Source organism: Eptesicus fuscus, chromosome 22, assembly GCF_027574615.1.
Source record: "Eptesicus fuscus isolate TK198812 chromosome 22, DD_ASM_mEF_20220401, whole genome shotgun sequence".
NCBI classification, from domain to species: Eukaryota; Metazoa; Chordata; class Mammalia; order Chiroptera; family Vespertilionidae; genus Eptesicus; species Eptesicus fuscus.
In genome coordinates, this window is record NC_072494.1 from 19850800 (window position 1) to 19875352 (window position 24553).

The following is a 24553-nucleotide window of genomic DNA, read 5'->3' on the forward strand; positions in this document are numbered from 1 at the left end:
CTGCAATTATGACATAAAGCATGGTGACTAGAGTTAATAAGCATATTTGAAAGTTGCTAAGAGAGTAAATGTTGACGTTCCCATCACACACACAAAAATGTAACTATGTATGGTGACGAATGGTAACTAGACTTATTGTGGTGATCATTTAGCAGTGTATAAAAGTATTGAATCATTATGTGATACATCTGAAACCTATAATGTTAACTATACCATAAACAAATAAAAAAGAGGAATGCTGATACTGTGGATTGTGGCTCTTAGGAGTCTGTCCTCTAGCAGTTGTGCCTTTTACCATTGCAGTAAGTATATGAAAGAGTATGTGGTATAATGCCAAATTGTCTAACAGTACTACATTTTTGTGAAATTATATGAGAAGGAACAAATTATAAATATAAGCAAAATTTTAGATTAGATTTCTTTTTATAGCCTTTTTTTTTATGTGGTTTCTTATATTTGGGGAGAAGGGATTCCTAGAATACATTCATTAGTGTATTGCATTAAGTCAGGAGTATAACTAGTTTTAATAGTTGGGTTATTAAAGGCTTATATGAGAGTCTAAAGGGACTCATGAGTAATTTCAAAAGCATTAAAAAGGTGTGAAAAGTGGATGACTCTAATTTCAGTACTTAAAGCAGTTAGAAGGATGCCAAGAAAGCAAAAAATGGAGCAGCATATGATTCCAAATTGTTTAAAAGTGAGGCTTTGTCTTTTGTCTCTAGAAAATTAATAACTAATAGTTCATCAATTCAACATGCAGGGACCAGTGATACTCACTAAAAAGAATGTCTTATTTATTCATCCATCATCCATTTATTTAATAAATAGTGCGCACCTTAAGTGTCCTGGCACTGTGCTAGACCTAATAGATACCATGGTCAATGGAACATGGTCTTTGCATCCATGAATCTAACAAGCTAATGGGAAGACAGATAATTAATAAATACAAAAACATACATGATTATAATCTACACACCTTTCACAGCATCACCTAAATATATAAAGCAAATATTAATGGATATAAAGGGAGAAAACGATAGCAATACAATAATAATGGGAACTTTAATACCCCACTAACATCAATGGACAGATATCCAGAAAGAAATAAGGAAATGGTGGTTTCAAATGTCCCATTAGACCAGATGGACTTAACAGACATTAATATGATTATACATTATAGTAAATGCTATGAAGGGAAAGTACAAGCTGCCTCAAATTTTGTAATAAATAAGCCTATTTTAGATCAGGGTTTCAAGAATGGTCTCTCTGAGTAAGTGACATTTAAAGCTGAGATCTGAGAGATGAGTAGGAGAATTCCCACTGATAGTGGGGGAAGTGCATGTGAGGCTTCAGAGCGGGGAGGTGGGGAGAGGAACTAAAAGAAAGCAGAACTTCTGGAACACAGAGAGCAGTTGGTCAAGAGGTAGGTGGACCCAGTGGAACCAGAGCTTATCGATCACATTGAGGAGGACATAGGATTCCATCCCAAGTGCAGGGAGAAGCCATTGGAGATCTTTAAGCATGGAATGGCATGGTCTGATTTAAACGTTTCAGAGATGACTATGGCTGTTGTGAATGCATTGAAGGGAGATAAGGAGATAGGGAGACCAGTGAGGGACTATGTCCATGTAAGAAATGATGGTTGGTCATCAAAAGTGTCAGCAGAGGAGATGAAGGGTGGTAGATGAATTTTGTATTTCAGAAATAGAGGCCATGATTGTTGTTAAGGCATGGTTAGGGATTGGCAGGCTCTTTGATGGATTCTGACTGGTTGATGAGGAAAGATGAGGTCGGGCAGAGTAGGATTGAATTGAATCGGAAAAGAGCGCTTACCTGTGGCCGAGAGCATTTTGTTAAACAGATATTCATTGTCCTTTATTTATTGTTTGGTCCTAAACTGAACTTATGCAATTGAAGGTCAAAGGTAACTGTGAGTTAAACTCTTAAGAGGTATTATTGCTGTATCTTACCCAGGTAAAATACCTGTCCGGAACAGGAAAATAATTACCCTTTCCCCAAGCACTACATAGATAGTTTAAAGGTTGAGGAAGAGGAATATACTGCAAGACATTTATGGTGATTTGTTGCTGGTTTGTTTGTTTGTTTTACCTTCTGAGAACATGATCTGTTTTCTCCCCAAGTTCTCAGTTTGGAAAAAGAGAGTTAGTAGAATTTAGACTTACAAATAGGAAGCATCAATAATGTATAACCTTTTGTGTCACTTTACTTTATATCTTTGTCTTTTAACCTTTCGCCTTCTTTCTATAATTGTATAGAAATTGTGTCTATGGCATCTCTTTTCTGTCTATTAAAAAAGATAGTCCAGGTACTTTACGTTTCCAAAGATGAAATGGCCTCTGCGGAAATGTCTATTGCTTGGCTTACTGGTCAGAGAAGATCAGGGCTCACCTATCCTCTGACAGTGTTTAGACTAACTATGTTTTCTAGATTTTTATTGTGTTCTGGGACCAGGCTTGGGAGTTTTGGAGTAAAAGAAAAGAATGTGACGTAATTTGGTGGCAAAAAATATAATTCAGCATGAGCTGTAGGTGACAATAGCACAAGTTATTTCTATTGACCGAAATCAGTTTTGAAGCAATAATAATTATTTTATGGTTCTAAATTTATATATTAGATTTGTTTGCTTGCTTAATAATTTGCAGTTAGCATTTTCCCTTTGACTCTTTATTCTTCCAGAAATCTCTGCTGGGTTGGGGTTTTCATGTAAAGATTTATGTTAGAGACTTATACCTCTATTAATGGGCTCTATTTGTAAATTGATTTGCAGCAGACTTTTTATAAATTAGAATACCTCTTTCCTCTTTTATTTCCTCACACAATTTCTGGTCAGCAAGGCTGACTTAAAAGAAACTTCTTCATCTGAAGTGAATTTTCAAATAAGTCTTTTCAATGATCTGTCACTATTATAAAGCTAATTAGAAAATTAGAGTTATTTTTGGAAAGATATCAATTTTGACAGCTTGATCTTTAGGACTTTTATCATTCTTTCAATGCTACATGGAGCCATCTGCTGTTTGTGAGAAGTAGATTACATTTTGAATCACTACACAGAATAGATATATATTGTCTGAAAAAGTGGATCTCAGATTTTAATATGCATTTGAATTAGTTGGCAATCTTATTTAAATGGCAGTTCAGATTCGGGGTTGGTGGTTCTGGGACATGAAACCTGATCGTCTGCTCGTGGAACTCACTCTTAGGCAATGCTGGCACACTGCCTTCACAGAGCACACTTTCTGGAGCAAGCCTCTAGAAAACAGCAAACAAAAAATAACTCGGAAAGATTCTGGTTTTCCTCCTCACACAGGTGACCTCACGTACCAATCACCAGAACTGCACTTCTTTGTAGAAGAGAAAAGCAATCCTGAGCCTCTGTCCAGAAGACACCGCAGACACACTAACTTCTATTATTCCCTCCCTGCAGTAACATTGTGTAGCAAATTCTGTTCAAGACCCCGTCATTTATTGCCCAAGCAATGCAGTCTCCACACACTGCAATCTCCAAATACTCTGGTGGAAACAATTCAAAATTCAACTACAACTTTTATTTTACTTTGCAATGTCTTACTCATTTATTTCCATTTATATTGTCTTTAAAATTTTGCCACATTAAAAATGAAAAGCTAAACAAATTAGTTCCAGGAACCCAATGTAAATTCTAGAGTAATTACTTGACTTAAGACTTCTTTTTGGTGAGTTGACCATACAATGCTCTCAAGGTTTGGCTTTTCCCCCCACTAGTTGTTTGTGAACACAAATCACCTTTCCAGTGCACCCTTGTGGGGTCACCAGGGTAATGTGTCTATCCATGTCTTCTCTAGGCAGGCATGCCTTTGATTTTACCCAGGTGTAGAGTTGCTCAAACCTGAGGAGCCATCCAGCACAGTCACACAATTTTAGGGTCCTAACGGAAATTAAAACAGGCATAAACGAAATTCTGCTTGGGAACATATGAATTTGATTAAAAAGTAAAAATTATGGCCTAGAGAAGAATTTAATGTGCAAGACCATTTTTCCAAATTCAATCTCAACTAGAACAGCATTGCCTCTCCTTCCACCTCCCCTGAAGCAGCCCTAGGGATGTCCTGCTTTTACAGACAGCTCACTGCCCTCAGAAGCATAGCTATGAGGCCATACAAAGGTCACAAGGGCCCCTGGGAATCGTAGAGACGGCATTCACTGTTCTCCTGTCACAAACACTTAGGTACCCGTCTGAAATGAGTGTTTGCCCTGATGTTTAGCATGTCTCGAAAAGGAACGTTCTACTTGGTAACATTTTCAGGATTTTTAATTCTCTTGCTTTTCTTAGTATTTGTGAAAATTAGATTACATTGCTTTTTGGAACAAATATATGTTCCAATGGATAATCCAGAAAACAAAACAAAAACCTTTATACCCTAGATCTTCAACTTGAGAAATTCCTTTTCCATACCTCTCCTGGCTGTCCATCTTTACTTTTATTCATAAACTCAGCCTCCATTGAAGTTTTGCAGGGTGTCTGGAAATCCCTCCAGTCTTAACACGGCTAGATTCTATAGGCATACTCTGTGAGTGAGTCTTGGTTTCCAAACTCTGCCCTAGTAATGTTGGTGCCTTCCTTGGTACATCTTCTGGTGAACTAGAACTTAAAGACAGCCATGTCTATATAAATATATTCAGTCTGTTCTAAATATTTAAATCATAAAGAATAATGGACCAATGTTAGACTTGGAAAGCACTCTATGGGTAGTTTAAGCCAAAGCGTTTATTTAAAAGAAGAGGACTTGTGTAAGTCTGGCGGGAAAAGGTTATAAGACCCATAGCTGACCTCAAGCTCAAAGTAGTAGATAGTTTAGTAGTAGGGCTTAAATTTAATGCTCTGAGTATAGTAGGTAATTCTTCAATAGTAGCCTGTACTATTTGGACTTATGCTACAGCATACTATCTAGTTTTGTTTTTTAATAGAAGATTTATGAATGACTTAAAGATAATTCATAGGCAAACAACAAAAGAATTTGCAATTAGTACAGATGAGGACAGATGAAAAGAATTGAGAATATTTAACCTTGAAAGGTGTACCTTCAAAAGCATCTTCGGTCACGGGAAAAATGCACTCAGGTATTCTCCACTTCATTTGAAGACAGGACAAAAGGCAATAAATGTGAACTGTAGCAAAAGGAACAGCAGTTGGATGAGAGACAGAGCCACACGGCCGGTGAACACTGGAACAGGCCGATACTCGGCTTTTCAGTTGTCCTCCCCATGTTCTCCGGTTCTTATCACCGATTCCCTGTGCTTGAGATTTGACATCTCAAGGCTCAAGCGGATGTGCCCCCAGAGATCCTGTCCAACTTAGAGATCTTACAAGTCTGTCCACCAGTGATGTTAGAGGCACGATAGCAGCCTTCCCAGGGCAAGCTGCCTGCATTCTCAGTGCCTCTAAGCTCCATTTCATTGGAATAAAAAATTTTAAAGTCCAACTGGCAATTAAGGAATAAATGCCAAAGCTGTAATTAGTCAGCTTCCATCATTTTCTAAGAAGCAAAACCTATGAACATCTCTCCTTAATCCTTTGATCTGTTTCTCCTGAATTGCTAGCTGTCTCCATTTCCTTGTGACCAGTTCTCATCCTCTTAAGAGTGAGTCTTTGATCTAATCAACTTGATTGGGAGAAAGGAGAAAATGTTTTTCAAGAAACTATATAAGAAATGTATAGGCCAGTTATCAGAATATGTAGCAAACTCCTTGAGATCTTAAAAAACTGAAATTCCTTATACAGTCCTAGCAAGTTCAGTTTTGAGGACTTTTCTATAATAATGTTCAGGCATGTACTGCTTAACTATGTGTCAGGCACTGTTCTAAGTGCTTTACACGTAGTAACTCATTTAATCCTCACAACCATTCTTTGAAATAGGTGCTCTTTATGAGGAAATCAAGACAGAGAGTTTACATAACTGCTCTAAGTCAGACAGGAGCAGGTGAAAGGTCTATCGAGACCTGGGAAGGCTGGCTCCTTACATCCCATAAACCCCTGCACTCTACTGACTCTCCAAAAAGAGATAAAGGTAGGAAGGAGATCAGACATTAAGGGAAATGAAAGTTCTTTTTTTAAAAAAAATATATTTTATTGATTTTTTACAGAGAGGAAGAGAGAGGGATAGAGAGTTAGAAACATCGATGAGAGAGAATCATCAATCAGCTGCCTCCTGCACACCCCCCACTGAGGATGTGCCCGCAACCAAGGTACATGCCCTTGACCGGAATCAAACCTGGGACCCTTGAGTCCACAGGCTGACGCTCTATCCACTGAGCTAAACCGGTTTTGGCGAAATGAAAGTTATGTTGCCAACTGTCGTTAGAACTGATAATAACGTGGACCAAAGTCTGGGCAGTTGCAAGGGTCAAGGAGAGCCAGCAAGTAGTGGGGTACCTCCCTCCCTCTCCAGCTTCACTCCTAATCACAGAGCCCCTGTGCCTTCTGGCTTCTGGTGAATTGGGTCAATGGGAACGAGCAGGAGTTTGTAAGGAGAGGATGGAGATTATTTGGTAGTTAGGACAACTAAGTAGTCCTCAGAATACCTGTCAAAACCTCTAACTTGATTTATTTCTCTTACTTTACCTGCCTTGTTTCTGAAAGGTTTATTTAATCCAGATGTCACTAACCTCTAAGAATTCTTCCCAGATTTTGTAGGACACAGACTTTGTAGATATGTGTCTATTCAGTACTTTATTTATAAAAACAAATGCAAGTCAAACAAAGGTAAAAAAAATTACCCACAGACAGTGGCATTCATGTTATATTTAGTTCTCATCCCTCCCCATTCTTGAGCTCTCTTCTTCACTCTAATTAGGAAAAAACTAACAAATGACTCGATAATAAAAATGGAAAATATATAATAAAACTGGGGAAAGGAAAAGTGGGAATCATCCAGACTTTGTCATATTTTGTATTCCATTAGTGAATGAATAGTAGGCACAAGGGAGGACTTAGCCATGAGGATTTTAAAACATCAGAACTTAAATTTGTACAGAGGCCGCTGTGAAGATCCCTGTAATCTTTTTTTAGCTGCTGCTTGGTGTTCAGTGCTGCAATCCTGACCTCTAGTGGTCATCCAGAAACAAAAACCAAAAGGTCCTATCGTTTTACTAGTAATGGTTACTCCATCAAACTCTGTTATAAAAAGTTGAACATTTTAAAGAGCCTACTTACAATATGAGGAGCAGACTAAGGCAAAATACTTTTTGGCTAACATATTATGATATTCTTGCCATAGGACCTATATTTAAATGCAACCAGTATTTACTTCTTTATATTTGCATGATAATTCTCTTACTTTCTTTTTTTTTCTGTGGAGGAATGCATTACTTTGTAGATCATGGAAGTAAGGTATTTATCAAAGAGAAGACAAAGGGATTCTGTTCTGCTTGCCTGATAACATGCTACATCAGACCCAAGTAGCTTTGAAACAATGGTTTTGGAGTGAGACATACTGATATTGCATTGTCTCTTGATAAGATGCACAGACACAGCATTGCTTCTCTGGCATTTGTGTCAACAACACATCCTAGCGCCCTAGCCGGTTTTATTCAGTGGTTAGAGTGTTGGCTCGATTCTGGTCAAGGGCACATACCTGGGTTGCAGGCTCCATCCCCAGCCCTGGTCAGGGCACCCGCGGTCAATGTGTCTCTCTCATATTGATGTTTCTCCTCCTCCCTTCTACTCTCTCTATATAAATCAATGGAAAAAATATCCTCAGGCAAGAATTAACAAAACAAAAAACAGAACACATCATCCAAATTTACTCATAAGGAAACATGAGACAAATCAAATTGAGGGACATTCTATAAAATAACTGGCTAGTACTCTTTTCAAAAGTATGAAGTTCATGAAAGACAAAGATTGAAAACTGTCTCAGATGAAAGAAGGCCCAACAGATTTGACAACTAACATTTATTTGTATTGATTTCAGAGAGGAAGGGAGAGGGAAAGAGATAGAAACATGAATGATGAGAGAAATCAATGATCAGCTGCCTCCTGCACTCCCACCGCCCCCTTACTGGGGATCAAGCATGCACCCTGGACATGTGTCTCACCAGAAATTGAACCTTTATTTCCTAGTTCATAGGTTGACGCTCAACCACTGAGCCACACCAGCTGGGCACTTTCTTGGTTTTGTTAGTTACTCTGTGGTTATGTAAGGCATTAACATTTGATGAAACCAGGCAAAGGATATGCAGAAGCTCTTGGTGCTGTTTTGGTAATTTTTTTCTAAATCTGAAATAATCCTATCTAATAATTGAGTAACATGTAAATTACTATCACTCCGCTACGCCCACGATTGGGCGGCGGGAGGCTGGGGGGTGGGACTCGGGATGGCCTATCCAGCCATTGAGAGGCGCGGATCCGTTGCCACTGAGGGGGGCTACCCTGCTGTTGAGAGGCGCAGGGGGCGGTCCCGCCCCCTGCGCCTCTCAACAGCAGGGTAGCCCCCCATAGCAGCCGCGGACCATCAAAAGTGTGGGAGCTGGGTTCCTGTCTGCTCTGGCACCAGGCTCCACCGCGAAAAGCGAAAGTGTGTAGGGGACCCTACACATGCATGATTCAATCATGCACTGGGCCTCTAGTTTCAAATAAAAAGCTTTTAATAATTACAAGCAGCCATTTATTTTGTTCACAGTTTCCTAAGTCAGGAATTTGGAAAGGATTCAGCTGTGTGGTTCATCTCTTATTCATGTGGCTTCAGCCGGGGCATCTGGGTCTGGAGGGGTCCCTTTCAGGGTGACTTTTCACTCACAGGTCTGGCACCTGGGTGACCCTTGGCCTCTCTTTCTTATGGACAGCATCTCATCCTGCAGGCCCTTTGTCTTTGTTTGATTTCTTAGAGCATGGCGGGGGGTGGGGGTGGGGGGAGGAGGGAGTCTAGGTGTAATCGCACTTCTTATGTGGTGACTGGCTTCCAAGAGCCAGTGCTGTAAGAGATGGGGCCTGGAGGCTGTCAGTCATGAAGGTCTGGGCCCAGAACGTTGGCATAGCTTCACTTTCACCACATTCTATTGGTCAAAGAGGTAGCATAGTCTGCCCAGATTCTGAAAAAGAGAAGTGTCAGAAAATTGTGACCATCTTTTTAATTCATCACAGATATCTAACCAATGTTGAATTTGCAGTAAAGGTGGAATTAGAAGGGAAAAACATGGATTTCTTCTTTTTGTCTGACAGACATAAATTCTAATTCTGGATTTACCAGTATGATGTTTTTGAGCCTTTGTTTTCTCATCCCTAAAGTGGTAGCAGTAACACATATGCTATAGAGTTGTTGAGAGAATTAAGTGAAAAGTATATATGAAAAATAAGATCTGGTTGTCAATAAATACATGAGCTTAATAATTGCTAGCTTTCACTGGGTACTTAGCAAGTGCTCAATACATTAATATGCTTTTTATATGCGGTCTCATTTAGTCATTCTCCTTCCCGGGATGGATGTTCCCGTGTTGGATGGATCAGAAAGCGCAGCACCCATCTTCTCTGGCTTTAGCCGTATTTGTCTGTGCATCTGCTCCACTTACCTTAGCCACTTCTGCTTTGATAATTTCTCCCGGCCTTCTTGTTAGGACTTCATGTTCACATGCTGTTGATTTCCCCTTTTGATCCCTGAGGACCCGGGTGCTGAGGCACAGTTGGCACTTTTGACACCACCTTTTCAGCATTTGTTCTCGGCGCTGTCAACGTCAGCTTTGACAGCATCTCATGTAATCTGTCAGCTCCCTGAGCCCACGATTACTTGCTCATCAGAACCCCAGGGTGTGCTGTTTCTGTGGGTGCTCTGCACTAAGCCTTCCTTTGTGCAGGATTATGGGTGCTTAGTTGTTGGCCTCCCCAGAACACAGCGATCTGCACTTTAGAGCAATTATTTCATTTGGGGCAATTACGTGTAGGTGTTATTTAAGTGAACATTTTCCCAGGCTGTGACTGAATTTTGAAACAGCAGATTCCCAATCTGATCTCAGTCTGTTGTCACAGGAGGAAGGTGGGGACCCTTTCTTTCCACCACAAGCGGGGTTATTGCCTCACATCCTGTAAGTGGTCAACTACTTTTGTATTTTCAATATGGGGAAAAATAATAAAACTTGGTTTTGGTAGAAGTCACTTATTTGGTATCTTTCCACTTTCTTTTTGAAAAATTTACTTCCCTTGAAATGGAATAAATCACTTTAATCCTTTAGGAATTAGAGGACACATTAAATAATACCCAACTAATTTATTCATTCATTCACCATTGAGCCATCATCTCTAACTTAGTGGTTAAGAGTGTGACATGTAGAATGGCACTACTTAGGTAGGTTAACATTTACTTACTAGGTATGTGACCTTGAGAATTTGACTTTAACTTCTCTAAGTCTTAACTTCCTGTGTGAAAATTGGAATTTAGGGTTGTCATGGCATTAAATAAGGACACATTTTCAATGTAATTAATTCAGATCTTGGCACATAGAAAATATTCAGTGGATGTTGGTTCTTATTTATTTTCTTGCTCTTGGAGGTAGATCTTTTACTATCTATCTATATATAAAAGCCTAAGTGATCGAACAACCAAAGGACTGGTCACTATGATGCGCAATGACCATCAGGGGGCAGACACTCAATGCAGGAGCTGCCCCCTGTTGGTCAGTGCGCTCCCACAGTGGGAGCACCGCTCAGCAGACCCATCAGATGCAGGGCTCATGGCTGGCAAGGGCTGCTGTGGTGGCACAAGCCTCTCCCAATCAGGACTGATGGTGTGAGCCCGCAGCAGGTGCAACAGGGCCGGGATGAGCGGGAGCCGCAGGCAGGAGCAGGAGCAGGAGCATCAGGCAGTGTTGGACTGCTGGTTTTGGTCCAGTCCCCGCTGGCCAGTGGGGATCAGGTGCTGGCAGTCAGACATATCCCATGGGGTCCTGGATTGCAAGAGGGCGCAGGTCAGGCTGAGGGACCCCACCGGTGCACGAATCCATGCACCGGGCCTCTAGTAATTAATAAGTGACCATAATAACATATTAATTGTTGTTTTTGCTCTTAATAACTCTCCAAATGTTTTACCCTTTGAGTCCTCTTTGGAAGCCTTATTTCCCCCTCAGTAGCAAACAGATTACAGCAGATTACACATTCCTGAAAAAAGGAGGCACCTGGAAAATGTATAACATCTTTGTCTTTTAAAAATATATTTCAAAAAATAAATGTCAGCTCAGATAGGCAGATGTTGGGTCATGTAGGAGTAGGTGGACAGTAGGGGATTCATATTCAGTTCCTGGTGTTAGAGGAGTGAACGGTGGTCCACTTTGTTCATTTGATTGTTGGGTGGGATGCTGAGACCACAGCTTGCACTGACTTCATCACATCGTAAATCCAACCTATTTGTAGCTTTTAAACGGACCAAATGCTAACCCATGGACAGTTTCTGCAATTTAATGATACCTCTAATTATATTCCTGTGAGAATGTCTTATTTAAAAGAAAAAATAGATATTTAAAAATATCCAACCTGAGGCTGCCTTTGTTATTCTCCTCCTAGAAAATGAGGATACACTTTGTAGTGAAATGAAGATCCTGATAGATTAGCAAGATTTTCCTGATTTTTAAAAATTCAGAGGTCTAAAAGGATCTTTGTTTCCATAGTCTGACCACACTGTTCTACTTTAGTTTAAGGCTGTGAAGTCTTTACATTTTTTGTGTGGGGGTGGTTTTTTAATGGATAATGTCTAGAGCTTCATGTAAGCAGAGGTTGTAATACCTGACTATCCTGAACATTTTTTAAAAATATATTTTATTGATGTTTTGCAGAGAGGAAGGGAGAAGGATAGAGAGTCAGAAACATTGATGAGAGAGAAACATCAATCAGCTGCCTCCTGCACACCTCCCACTGGGGATGTGCCCGCAACCAAGGTACATGCCCTTGACCGGAATCGAACCTGGGACCCTTCAGTCCTCAGGCCGATGCTCTATCCACTGAGCCAAACCGGTTAGGGCTATCCTGAACTTTTTATTTATTTATTTTTATTTTTTTAAAATATATTTTATTGATTTTTTACAGAGAGGAAGAGAGAGGGATAGAGAGTTAGAAACATCAATGAGAGAGAGACATCGATCAGCTGCCTCCTGCGCAACCCCCACTGGGGATGTGCCCGCAACCAAGGTACATGCCCTTGACCGGAATCGAACTTGGGACCTTTCAGTCCGCAGGCCGACGCTCTATCCACTGAGCCAAACCGGTTTCGGCTGTCCTGAACTTTTTAAAAGAGTTTACATTGATATATTTTTTCTGGTTATGGGACCCACTAGATGGACCAAGATTGCTATACATTTTATAGTTTTTTTTAAAAAAGTCTATCTTCTATTTCTATCAGATCTAATATTTTAGGGACAGCTGACCTTATAGGCTATCTGTCCTAATCCCATGTACTTCACACTTTGGTTTTAGTTTGCAACTTCTGATATCTATAGATTGTAATATCATATCATCAAACTAATTTGAATAAATTTTTCTCTTGCTGTTAGAGCTATTTTGGTTATTTAGAGATATATTTGATGATGATTCTGTAATTGGTTTAGCTGGGTCCATAGGGAAGAGAATAAATCCCAGAAAGTTTGGGAGAGCTAATATAGTTCAATCATTCAGTCATCAAATAAGCACCTACTATGTGTGTTCCACCAGCACTATGTGGTGAAAATACCATTACTAGATGCTAGGAGGCTTGGGGACAGGGTTGGTCCTAGCCTGCTGCTAAATCCCTTAGGCTAGTCAAGTTCATATTGTGAAAAATATGAATTATAATACATGTTGTGAGCATCAATGAGATTTCACTATTCATGTGAATGCAGGGGTGGGGGAGGGGAGTGTCTGAGAGGGAAGTGGAGAATACAGCAGAGTTAGTTGAACATGGAGTGGCATTTCCAATGAGTGCACTGAAGGGATAGGGAAGGACAGACGGACAGGAGAAAGCTTAGGGTAGAGAAATGGAGAAAAGACAGGCTTACATTTTGAGCGATGACTAGAAAAACAAGAACAGAGCCAGGTGGACTTGGTCCTGATGGCAGGTGCATCAGCACTCAGGTTGTGAGAATTCACCACTTCCCAGCAGTAGTGATGTGGGATGGAGGGAGTGTGGGGTGAGGTGGCAGATCTTTGTCTCTTGGTCTGCAAATTTTGGCTGCAGTGGGCAGCAGTTAGTGGGTGAGGATGCAACTTTAGGAAAGCAAAATCTGCTTAATTGTCACCCAAATTTTACATCTCCGGTATCTTTTCTCCTTTTTCTAATTGGTAAATAGTCTATGGTCATTGCTTGCGTGGTGATGAACTATGTAAATTGGTTTTTGTCTCCTGGCCTGATTATACTTACTTCTACTGCTTTTAGTTTCTTAAAGAATTAACTGAATAAACTCAAAACCTCCAACCAAATTTTTGCTGTTTATCATTTTCCCTTCCACCATCCTACCTAATAAAAGAGTAATATGCAAATTGATCCTAACCCTGTTACACCCACAAGTCACGCCCACAAGCCATGCCCACAAGCCAATCAGGAGCAAATATGCAAATAAACCCAACCAAGATGGCTACAGCCACAGAGAGTAGGAGGGAGGTTTGGGTTTCCCCAGCAACAGAGGAAGCTAAACTTTCCGCCTGCCCCTACTAGCCTAAGCCTCCACTCAAGGCTACAAAGTTTCAATTATAGAAGGTAAACAAATCCAAACAGAAATGGCAGCAGCTATGGAGCTGGAAAGAGCAGGAGGCAAGGGTTGCCCCTGCCAATGGAGGAAGCAAAGCTTCTGCAGCCCTGGCTGGCCTAGGCCTCCACTCCAGGCTACAAAGTTTCAATTATAGAAGATACGTCAATCCCAAGAGAAATGGCTGCCGGCCACAGAGCAAGCAGGAGGCTTGGCTCTGCTCCAGGCTATAAAGTTTCAATTGTAGAAGGAAAATAAATTCCAGATACCAGGGCCTCTGCTTGGGTTGCCAGGGGGCGTGGCCAGCCTGCAAACCACCACAGGCCCTTCACCCAGGCTGCCCCACACCTCAAGGAAACCCCCACCCTGATCCGGGACACCCTTCAGAGCAAACCAGCTGGCCCCCACCCGTGCACCAGGCCTCTATCCTATCTAATAAAAGAGTAATATGCAGATCGACCATCACTCCAACACACATTATGGCTGCCCCCATGTGGTCAAAGATCCTGCCCCCATGTGCACACAAGATGGCCACCACAAGATGGTCAGCAGGAGAGGGTAGTTGGGAGGGACCAGGCCTGCAAGGGAGGGCAGTTGGAGGCAATCAACCCTGCAAGGGAGGGCAGTTAGGGGTGACCAGGCCGGCAGAGGAGGGAAGTTGGGGGCAAACAGGCTGGCAGGGGAGCAGTTAGGCATCAATCAGGCTGGCAGCGGAGTGGTTAGGGGGTGATCAGGCTGTCAGGCAGAAGCGGTTAGGGGCAATCAGGAAGGCAGGCAGGCAAGCAGTTGGGAGCCAGCAGTCCTGGATTGTGAGAGGGATGTCCGACTGCCCGTTTAGGCTCGATCCCGGTGGGATCGAGCCTAAACGGGCAGTCGGACATCCCTCAAGGGGTCCCAGATTGGAGAGGGTGCAGGCTAGGCTGAGGGACACCGCCCCCCTCCGTGCACGAATTTAGTGCACCGGGCCTCTAGTCATATCATATTTTTGGTGGCTGACTATGAAAGATTACATTAGCAAATTATAATAGGAATGCACTCTAAGTACCTACTCCTAATGTTCACTTCTGATTTTGTAGACAGAAAAAAAGATTGTTTATTAGAAGTTCTTTGCATAATACATCTGATACAGTTCCATGTCATAAGGGCTGACAGGTTACATTTGTGACCAACATGATGAGGGTGCATCAGATAGACCCTGGGCTTATGGGAGATATCAACTCATAGTCACCTCCTACTTGAAAGACTTTCTTCTCATGTATGATGACTTGCATGGCAAGGAAACAGGATATTCTGTGGCAACCTCATTTCTGATTCTGTCATCTTGAGCATTTCAGATTCCCTCTTCTTGAATTTTACATCTCTTCAGAATGAATTGTGAGCTCAGAGTTCACAGTTCAGCTCCAATATGGCTTCTTAAACAAGCTATTTTATTTATTTCTAAAGAAATACTACTCTGGTTTTGAGAAGGAAAAAAAGAAAAGCAAGTCTAGAGACAGGCCTAATTACCATCTCTAGTTGTACAAATACTAATTGAAAGCAAGAACTGAAACAAACAACAAAACAATAAGCAGTAGTGGAAATCCTGTGTGATACTTACAACTGCCCCCATGCAATCTGTCCCAGTTATCAGCAACACTATTTGTTTTGTTTTTGCCTGCCACTGACAGTTTAACCACATCACCCAGACATACAGACCAGGAATTTCAGTTAATAATTTTAGACTTTTGCATTACTGACATCTTGACCCAGGCACTTGACTTTTGCAAGCCTTAGGCCATGCACGTAATCCAGAAATAGAAGGAAAATGATTTATGGTAAAAACAATGATTTATGTGAACATTCATTAAATAGCACCTCAAGTTTGCAATAAGCCTCTCAGAGAAAGAAAATACCTTTTAAAAAATCTCATGGTTTGTTTAATGATTATTGTACTAGAGGCCTGGTGCACAAAATTCGTGCACTCAAGGGGGAGTGTCCCTCAGCCCGGCCTGCGCTTTCTTGCAGTACAGGATCTCTCGCTTGTTACCACCCACCTGCTCGCTGCTCCTTACTGCTCAGCTTGCTACTCCTTAGCACTGCCGCGGAGGCAGGAGAGGCTTCCGCCACTGCCACTGTGCTTGCCAGCGTGAGCCTGGCTTCAGGCTGAGTGGCGCTCCCCCTGTGGGAGCACACTGACCACTAGGGGGCAGCTCCTGAGTTGAGCATCTGCCCCTCGTGGTCAGTGTACATCATAGCACTGGTCATTCCGCTGGTCATTCTGCTGTTTGGTTGATTTGCATATTAGGCTTTTATTATATAGGATGTGAAAATGATGTGTAGAAGTCTTGGGAAAATACTTAATAAAATTGTGGTAGATGTGGCAATGTTGATTTTGAATATTTTTCTTTTAATTTCAGGGTTTGAATATAATCTTTCATGTAGCCTTGGCTCTTCTAAAGGTAAGTCTGTTTTTTCTTTGTAACCCTTTGCACTCGCTTGCTTTTTTCTTGATTCCTGCTACTGATGCTAACCGTGTCGAGTCACACTCGACATCCGAGTGCAAAAGGTTAAGTTACCAAACACTCTGACCTCTCTGCCCTGGGAACTGGGCATAAATCAATTTATAATCTCTAACTCATTCTAGATTCTTAAACACACAGAAAAGATTTCATTGAGGAAATCTGATCCTGTCCCCTCTTCCCATCCTCTTTTGTTGTTGTTTATTTAGAGTTTGTTTCTTTATTTTTCTTATAATCTATTTAATCTTTCTGTCATAGCTCTCATTCAAATAATTTAAAAAAAGGTTTTCATTCATATGAGTTAGATGATATAAAAGAAAAAGTTAAAACCTGTTTCTGTCAAAATGATGCCCGTTTTTTTTTTCTTAAAATACGTCTTACCATAATAACATCCTTAGAGACAACTAAACATGTCATTGAACTATTAGAAAGCTTCTATAACATACAGACTAAAAAGGAAACTGCTACATTTCAATTTGCAGTTCCTTCTCTGATAGCTAGAAATTTATAAGACACTTTACCAGTAGAATACAGTTATAATTACCTTGTTAGATTTTATATCAACATATCAATGCTGCTTTAATAGTGTGGTAACAGCAAGACATTTGCTGCAGAGTTGGTGAAAATAACCCAGTTGGTTTTTGTCCTTCAGTCAAATATGACATTCTGTTACTGAAAGTGATAATTGCCTTGTTTATTAAAAGATGCAGGTTCACCTTTTCCCCAGTAAAGCATAGTGGTTAACCCTTTGCACTCGCTTGCTTTTTTCTCGATTCCTTTATTCTAATGCTAACCGTGTCGAGTCACGCTCGACATCCGAGTGCAAAAGGTTATTAAAATCGCAGCCACTGGACTCAGATTTGGTTCTAATTTCAGCTCCAGTGACCTTGGGCAATTAAGTGCTTAGACCCTGAGTTTTGAGATACTAATAGAAGCTAATTTATGGGATTATGATAAGAATTAAATAAGATGATACATAAAAGTTTCTAACATAGTGTCTAGAAAATTGTATTGCCTAATAAATGTTAGCTGTTGTTATTGTGATTACTCTTGTAGTCACAAGATAACTCAGAATCTTTTTCTAGGTTCCCCATCATGTTTCCAAATTTTCCAAAACATGACTTGATACCTTTAGAGAGCCCCTTGATGTTTTAGGAGAGCTTCCATACTTAGCCATGGGATACCTTGATCTAGATTCTAGAACAAAGGTGTGGCATCATATGGGTCTATGCAACTCAAGATGCAGGTTGCTGCTCTTCACCTAGTATTCATTTGTTTTTGTGAAGTTTGCTAAATGAACTTTAAATTGTCTGTTTAATAATTTTGAGTTTAGATATGAACATTCTTATGCCAAAGTTATTTTAGAAGTTAGGAAACTAAATACAATACCTTCAATAATATAACAAATATACTTGTATGTATCTTTTTTTTTAAAATATATTTTATTGATTTTTTACAGAGAGGAAAGGAGAGGGATAGAGAGTTAGAAACATCGATGAGAGAGAAACATTGATTCAGCTGCCTCTTGCAAACTCCCTACTGGGGATGTGCCCGCAACCAAGGTACATGCCCTTGACCGGAATCGAACCTGGGACCTTTCAGTCCACAGGCCGACGCTCTATCCACTGAGCCAAACCGGTTAGGGCTGTATGTATCTTTTAATGAATTATGGATCTCTCTACCTCTAACTTTATATTTCTTGTCGTTAAAAAACAACAATACTTTTTAAGATGCTTTCTGAATAGGGCTGGAATAAGACTTTTAGAATGCCTTAGTGGCAGTATTATATACTAAAGGCTGAAAACAATATTAAACCATAAGTGTAAGAAGTCTAACAAAGTTCTGATTTTTCCTATCATATCTAAGTTTTTAAAAATATCAGATATCCCCTCTTTCCCATGATGCCTTTCCTCGTTTTTGTGGTGACCTTTCTTTACTGGTATGCTTAACACATGCTTAGTCTGTCGTTTGTGGCTAACCCAGGCCTTTCCCTCTGGATATCAGACCTGTACTCTGTGTCAGCCTATATGTATCCATCTGGTAAGTTATCTTCTGATTAACAGGTATTTTGGGCCATGTTAACCTCTACATGACCTGTGCAGAGGATACTCTCTGGCCACTGGGCAGAAAGGCTTTTGTACCTTCTCTACTAATACGTGGCTACTCATCTGTTATCGCCTTGGAGAATTTGACCAGATAGAGAAGATAAAAAGGAGAGCTTTCTCACTGCTACTGGCCTATATTTATATCCCTTTCTTGTGTGAATCCTGGAGCTGACCCCCCATAGAGACAGCGCAGATAGGCCGAATTGAAGTAGACTTGACTGAGCTGATTGCCCCCATCTGGAAAAAGACTACTTCAAACACCTATGACAGTGAGTTTTAGCTTCTAAGCTAATATGCCAGATAAAAGACTGTATATTTGTTTATATAAAAATAAAAGTAGGGATAGTTCAAAGTGCTTATGCTTATGAACCCAGTGGCAGAGAGGCTTCTGGTTCCTCTGAATTAGAAGTGTTTCTTGGGATGAGGGGAATCAGAAAGAAAAGTACCGTTTCTGAGAACTTACTCTGTGCTAAGTGTTAGCATAGGTTCTCATTAGCACACAATAAATGTCCAGAGAAAACCATCAAATTCTCTCCCCCAGTTGAGACCTAAGAGAGACCAGGCCCCAGGGTACCTATAGTCTTTTGGCTTAATAATGGCAAAGCTGGATTTGTAGTATTTTTAAACAGCTTCTCCCTTGCTGATCGTGTTCATTCCCCTGGCTTTATCTATAAACTAGAGGCCCGGCGCATGAAAATTCATGCACTTGGAGGGGGGTCCCTCAGCCCAGCCTGCCCCTCTCACAGGCCGGGAGCCCTCAGGGGCGGTGACCCAGCGATCAGGGGAAGGTGACGCCCCCATCACACCTCTGCTGCTGCCATTGCCGGCAGCGCAAGCCTCGGCTGGCCCTGATTATCTGAGCCTCAGGCGGCCCTGATTACCTGAACCTGGGGCAGCCCTGGGCGGTTGGGCAGCCACCATCTGAGGCTTGCCTGCGCCTCAGGCCAGCCCTGGGCGGCTGGGAGACTCCGGAGGCAGGCGCCCCGGCGGGGCTGAGGGGACTGGGCACCGCCATCTTGTGGCTGTGGGTGCCGCCATCTTTGAGGGTGTGACAGTCAATTAGCATATTCCCTCCTTATTGGCTGTGGGCGCTGCCATCTTTGTGAGGACGTGATGGTCAATTAGCATATTCTCTCTTTATTAGATAGGATGTTCGTTCTTCTCTTTATATTTAGCCTGCACTCAAATGTTTGGCAGTGGATTTAACAAGTCTGCTTAGATGTTCCAGAGGCACATCAAATCCGAAAGTCAAAACCGAACTGATATGCCCTCCCAGACCTGTTCCTCCTCCTCCGTCACCTTCCCCTCAGTAAAGGCACTCACTGCCCAGCTGCTCAAAGTAGAAACCTGGAAGCTACCCTCTCCTCTGTCTTCTCTGTTTTAAATCTCTGGCATCTAAGTGGGTCCACTTAGATGAGAATGTATAGAATCTTCCCACTTGGGTAGTTTGGGCTCTGAACTCTCTGAACTGGACTGTTGCCGTGACCTCTTTCAGTAAGAAATATTGGACACCTACCGAGTGGAAGGCACTTTTCTAGGCATTGGCAGTAAAGTATTGACGAGGACAGACCCCGTATTCATGGAGCCTGTGTTCTGATGAATGAAAGATAGTAATTGCACAAATGTAATGACTTTAGCATTGTGTTTGTTTAGGTTTATCAGGGAGAGAGATGTTGGTGCAGAGGGGGAAGAGTCCCCTTTCTTTGAATTAGCTTGTCAATAAAAATGCTCTAAAGGGTGATATTTGAGCTGAACACTGAATGAAAAGAAGTAGCCAGCTCTGCCAAAATCTGGAGAATGAGCCTTCTAGGCAGAAGAAATAAGTATAAAGGTCTTAAAGAGGGTTTTCTATGCTTAAAAAAGGAAGAACGCCTTTGTCTGGAGTGCGATGTGTAAGAGAAGTTGGTGGGTTGGCTTTGGTTTTAGCAGAGGAGCTAAGAGAAGCGGACGCTGCTCCTCCTCCAAATACTTGTGGCTATTGTCCAGCCCATTCCCACGTGGCCACCATTCGTGTCCTTTTAAAACAAATTTTGTTATTTATTATTCAGCAGATATTCACTAAACACCTACTCGGAGACAGACACTATTTTATATGCTTGACTAGATTAGAGAAAATACTTGCCTCGATGAAGCCTGTGTTGTAGCACACAGTTAACCAAGAAACATAGCAAGTATGTAAATCATGTATATGAGAAGCAGTCGTGCTGTGGGAAAAAGGAAAAGTTCAGCAGGGTAGAGGGCCGTTGTGGTTGGTTTTACCATATTAAATAGGGAGTCTGGTTCTGCCAAGTAAGGGGCGGGGGTGGAGGGGCTTGGGCAAAGGCTTGAGGCAGTGAGGGAGAGAGTGATGCTGATGTGCACAGGAGCATTCCAGGTAGGTGGAAAGCCCTGTCGAGGCTTTGTGCTCTGAGAAGGACTATGGGAGGAAGGTCAGAGAAGTAACTGACCCCCTGACTTAAAACCCTTCAATGGCCTCCCACTGCTCTTGGGTAAACATCACAGTTTATAATGGAACCCACAAGGTTTTCATGGTCTGGCCAAGTTTAGCCCTCTTCTCATCTCCCCCTTTCCTCCCTCTCACTGCACTCTCTCAATCAAGTCATAATAATCAACTATCTCCACAATCCTAGGGCAGGAATCCCTCCCATACCAACAAAATAAATAAGAGGCAATTAAAACAATGAGGGTTCTGATTTCTCTATACCCTTGCTAACCCTTATTATCACCTTTTTTATTATAGCCACTCCAGTGGGCGGCAAGCAGAATCTCCTCTTGGTTTAATTTGCATTTCACTGATGGCTAATGATATTGAGCATCCTTTCATGAGCTCATTGGCTGTTTGTATATCTTCTTTTTTTTCTTAGAAATATCTATTCAGATATTTTGTTCAATTTTTAATTGGGTTATCTGGTACTTCTTATTGTTGAGTTTAAGGGTTCTTATAGCCTTCTAAATTTGCAATGAGTTTACGTATTCAGTTAGTTTTGTAACTTCCATGAAGGAATGCCTGTTGTCCTGTTGGTGGCAGCAAAACACCACTCCTTTGAAAATAGAAGCACTTCTGGTTCTATGACATTGGAATTCCTTTAGATTGGTTTCCCCTTCCAACATAATTTGAATGTTTAGTTTGTTTTAACTTTTCTCTAGTGTAGCTTCAGTTTGATGATGGGTGTAGTTTTAGTATGCTATCTTGTAAATGCTAAAACAGCCAACAAACACAAATGTGGACATTTAAAGTTTCAGAAATAATGCATTTTATGGATTAAAGATCAATACTAGAAAGAGTGCATATCCTCATACTACCATGCAATGTATTACAGAACACCTTGTAATTGTGGAAGGGATTTCTCATTATTTGTTTCTCATGAAACAGTCCAAAATGGTAGGGAGGAAGGATAGTTGACTAAACATGCCATGTTTCAAGTTGTCAGTAATTAATTTAAACTTAATATACCCTAAGCAATATGAGGTCACTTGACAGAGATAAAAACAATGAAATCCAATGTCCTCATTGTTCTTTTTTAATGAGAAATCACAGTACTTAGCACAAACTTATTCAAGTGTTTCTTCCTCTTTTTCTTAAAAATCTCTCTGCATCTTGGTCCTCCTCTGCTCTGCTCCTATCTTTAATGAAACTATAGTCTGCTTTCATTCCAAGCCTAATTTCCCACTTACATCCTTGATCCCAATTTTCCTGCCTCTCTTTGAGAAGCCTGTGATGGTTGGTTAGTTCACTTACCCAACAGACAGACATGCAGTGAATGCTGCCTGACAGGCCTGGGTCAGGAGTGGGAGCATGCAGAGAGGAGTCTGTGGACTCAGGTTGTCCTGAGTCCAGTGAAGGAAGCAGCCCAGTGGACAGTCACAAGTCTGTGTGATTGTCCTGGGCTTCCAAGAAGGAGTCTCAGGAGCCCAAGGGCAGGGTGCCAAGTTTATTCTGGGAGAACCAAGAAAGAATTTCCAAGGGTGACAACTAAACTTTGAGGAGGGCCTTTTGAGCAGAGTGAGCACCATGAGGAAGAGGCACGAGAAAAGTGGCCAAGGCAGATGCTTTGCTCTGGTGCATTTGAGGGTGATTCCTGGGCGAGGTTCAGAGGGCTTTAATAACTTATCTGCCACCAGTTTACTGTGGGATTTTAATCAATTCACCTAACCTTTCTACACCTAGTTTCTTTATTTATAAAATAAGGAGTCAAGAACATATGGTTTCCAAGGCTCTTAATTTTTGTCTTGCAATCAATCTATGCTAGATGTGTGTTATGTATGCATACACACACACACACCCAGACACACACTGTATATGCTACATACAACCATCTCAGTCCTTTAATGGATAGATAAGAATCATCCTGTAATTAGCATATTGATTATTTAAATGCTTAGCTGAAGTTTATCTTTGTCTCTTAAAGAGTTTACAGAGCAACATAATAATATTGGGAGCAAAAGAATATCCAGTCCATTATAGTTAAAAATAATACCAGTAAATTATTCTCAATCCCATTTTAAAGGCCTTTTAGCACCATCCTTGTATGTGAACAACCCATTTGTTCTAAATTAGTGAAATGTTGCTGTGACTTGTGTGTGTGTGTGTGTGTGTGTATGAGGCTGTATGTAGAGGGCACACACCACTGTACTACCATTATTCTTACTAGATGTTTCCAGATGCTCAAATAATATGTTGGATCCATGTAAAAAAAATCTGATGGCTATAATCACTAATTAGGTAATTGTGTAGCATTTACCATCTGTGATGAGCTCTCAAATACATTTCAAGAATGGTTAATAAATAAAATTAATGGTAGTGCAACTATCCATTTTTTAGCACTTAAAATATGCCTGGTGCTGTGCTCAGCACTTTTAAAGTAATCTTCATGACCTTTCCTTTTTTTTTTTTTTTTTTGCTTTTGCTTTTATTGTGATGGCCATTTTAACCATTTCTAAGCATATAGTTCAGTGACATAAAGTGCATTCACATTGTTGTGCAGTCATCACTAACATCCTTCTCTAGAACTTTTTCATCTTCCCTAATTGTAACTCTGAGCCCATGAAGCAATTACTCCCCATTACTCCCTGCTTCCAGCTCCTACCAGTAACTGTTTATTTTACTTAGCATATTGTATGACCTTGAATTTTAACAGTAATCCTTTGAAGGTAGGATAAGTCAGTTTACTCATTTTACAAATGAGGAAACTAAGGCTTTAGAAGTTAAGTAACTTGGCTACAGTCATTCAGTGTCAGTGATACACCAGATGCAGTACTGGGCCTGTCTTACTCTAGAACCCATGTCCTTAACCACTAAACTAGGGTGTGTGTGTGTGTGTGTGTGTGTGTGTGTGTGTGTGTGTGTGTTTTAAACCTTACAGTCACCCTGTGAAGAGACAATTATTCCCACTTGATACTTAGTTCCAGTAGTTCTCACTCAAAAGCCCATTCTTTTTCACACTTAAATTGTAGTCAAATCAGCTTTAATTTCACAAATTCATGTTGCCAAGGTACTATGAATGAAAAGGAAGTTTTTTATCCAAGTTTTTGGCAGATTGTGTAGGGGAGGAAAAGTTTCCTTTAACCCTTTCAAGATTCCTGGTTAGATGTACAATTCAGGTGACAAAGATAGATTAACAAGGGAAATGCATACAAATTTAAATAACATATTTTACGTGACATGGGACCATTCAAAAGGAAAGGAAGACCTGAAGAACTGATTAAACTTGAGTGTTTTGATGTTAGGTTGGATGAAAAGTGGGTAGTTGTGCAGAAATATGATAGGACAGAGGAGATCCAAGCTAAATATAATGAACGGGGGGAAATTTGGCAAGGCTTGTTTGTTTATATTCTTCTCCATAGTCCCCTGTCTTGGAGATAAGGATGTTTCTTTCCTTCAAGTATAGAGATGGCACCTCTCACATGAGGGCTGATGACCTGCTTCAGGGGAGAAGGACAGAGGAAGGTCAGAGAAACCTTCCCACATCTCTCATTTTCTTCTTCAGCTTAAAATATTCAATATGCCCAGGTACCATGTTTTGGTATAGTGTGTTCTGAACCCCATCAACTTCACATTTAAAGATAGTTGTCGCAATTTCAAAATGTCACTGGTTGAATTGAACAGAAGCAGAGCCAGAGCAACTCTGGAGCCATTGTTATATAAAAATAATTGAATTTAGGCTAATGAAAACAAGCTCACAATCAAGAATGATGGTGAAATGTAAATATTCTTTGCTTTTGTCTAACTAGAAAAATATTTGATTCTTGAGTTCT

The 24553-nt window shown here is 40.9% G+C and overlaps 1 protein-coding gene across 5 annotated transcripts in view; it reads left to right on the forward strand.

The window, feature by feature from the left end:
- The window catches only part of LOC103289977 (rab GTPase-activating protein 1-like), a 438759-nt gene that overhangs the window by 312681 nt on the left and 101525 nt on the right, over window positions 1-24553 (forward strand). For all 5 annotated transcript variants that reach the window (XM_054712112.1, XM_054712113.1, XM_054712115.1 and 2 more), the window contains one exon: window positions 16092-16133. In XM_054712112.1, the coding sequence (XP_054568087.1) occupies window positions 16092-16133 (42 nt within the window). The remainder of the gene's footprint in view (window positions 1-16091; window positions 16134-24553) is intronic.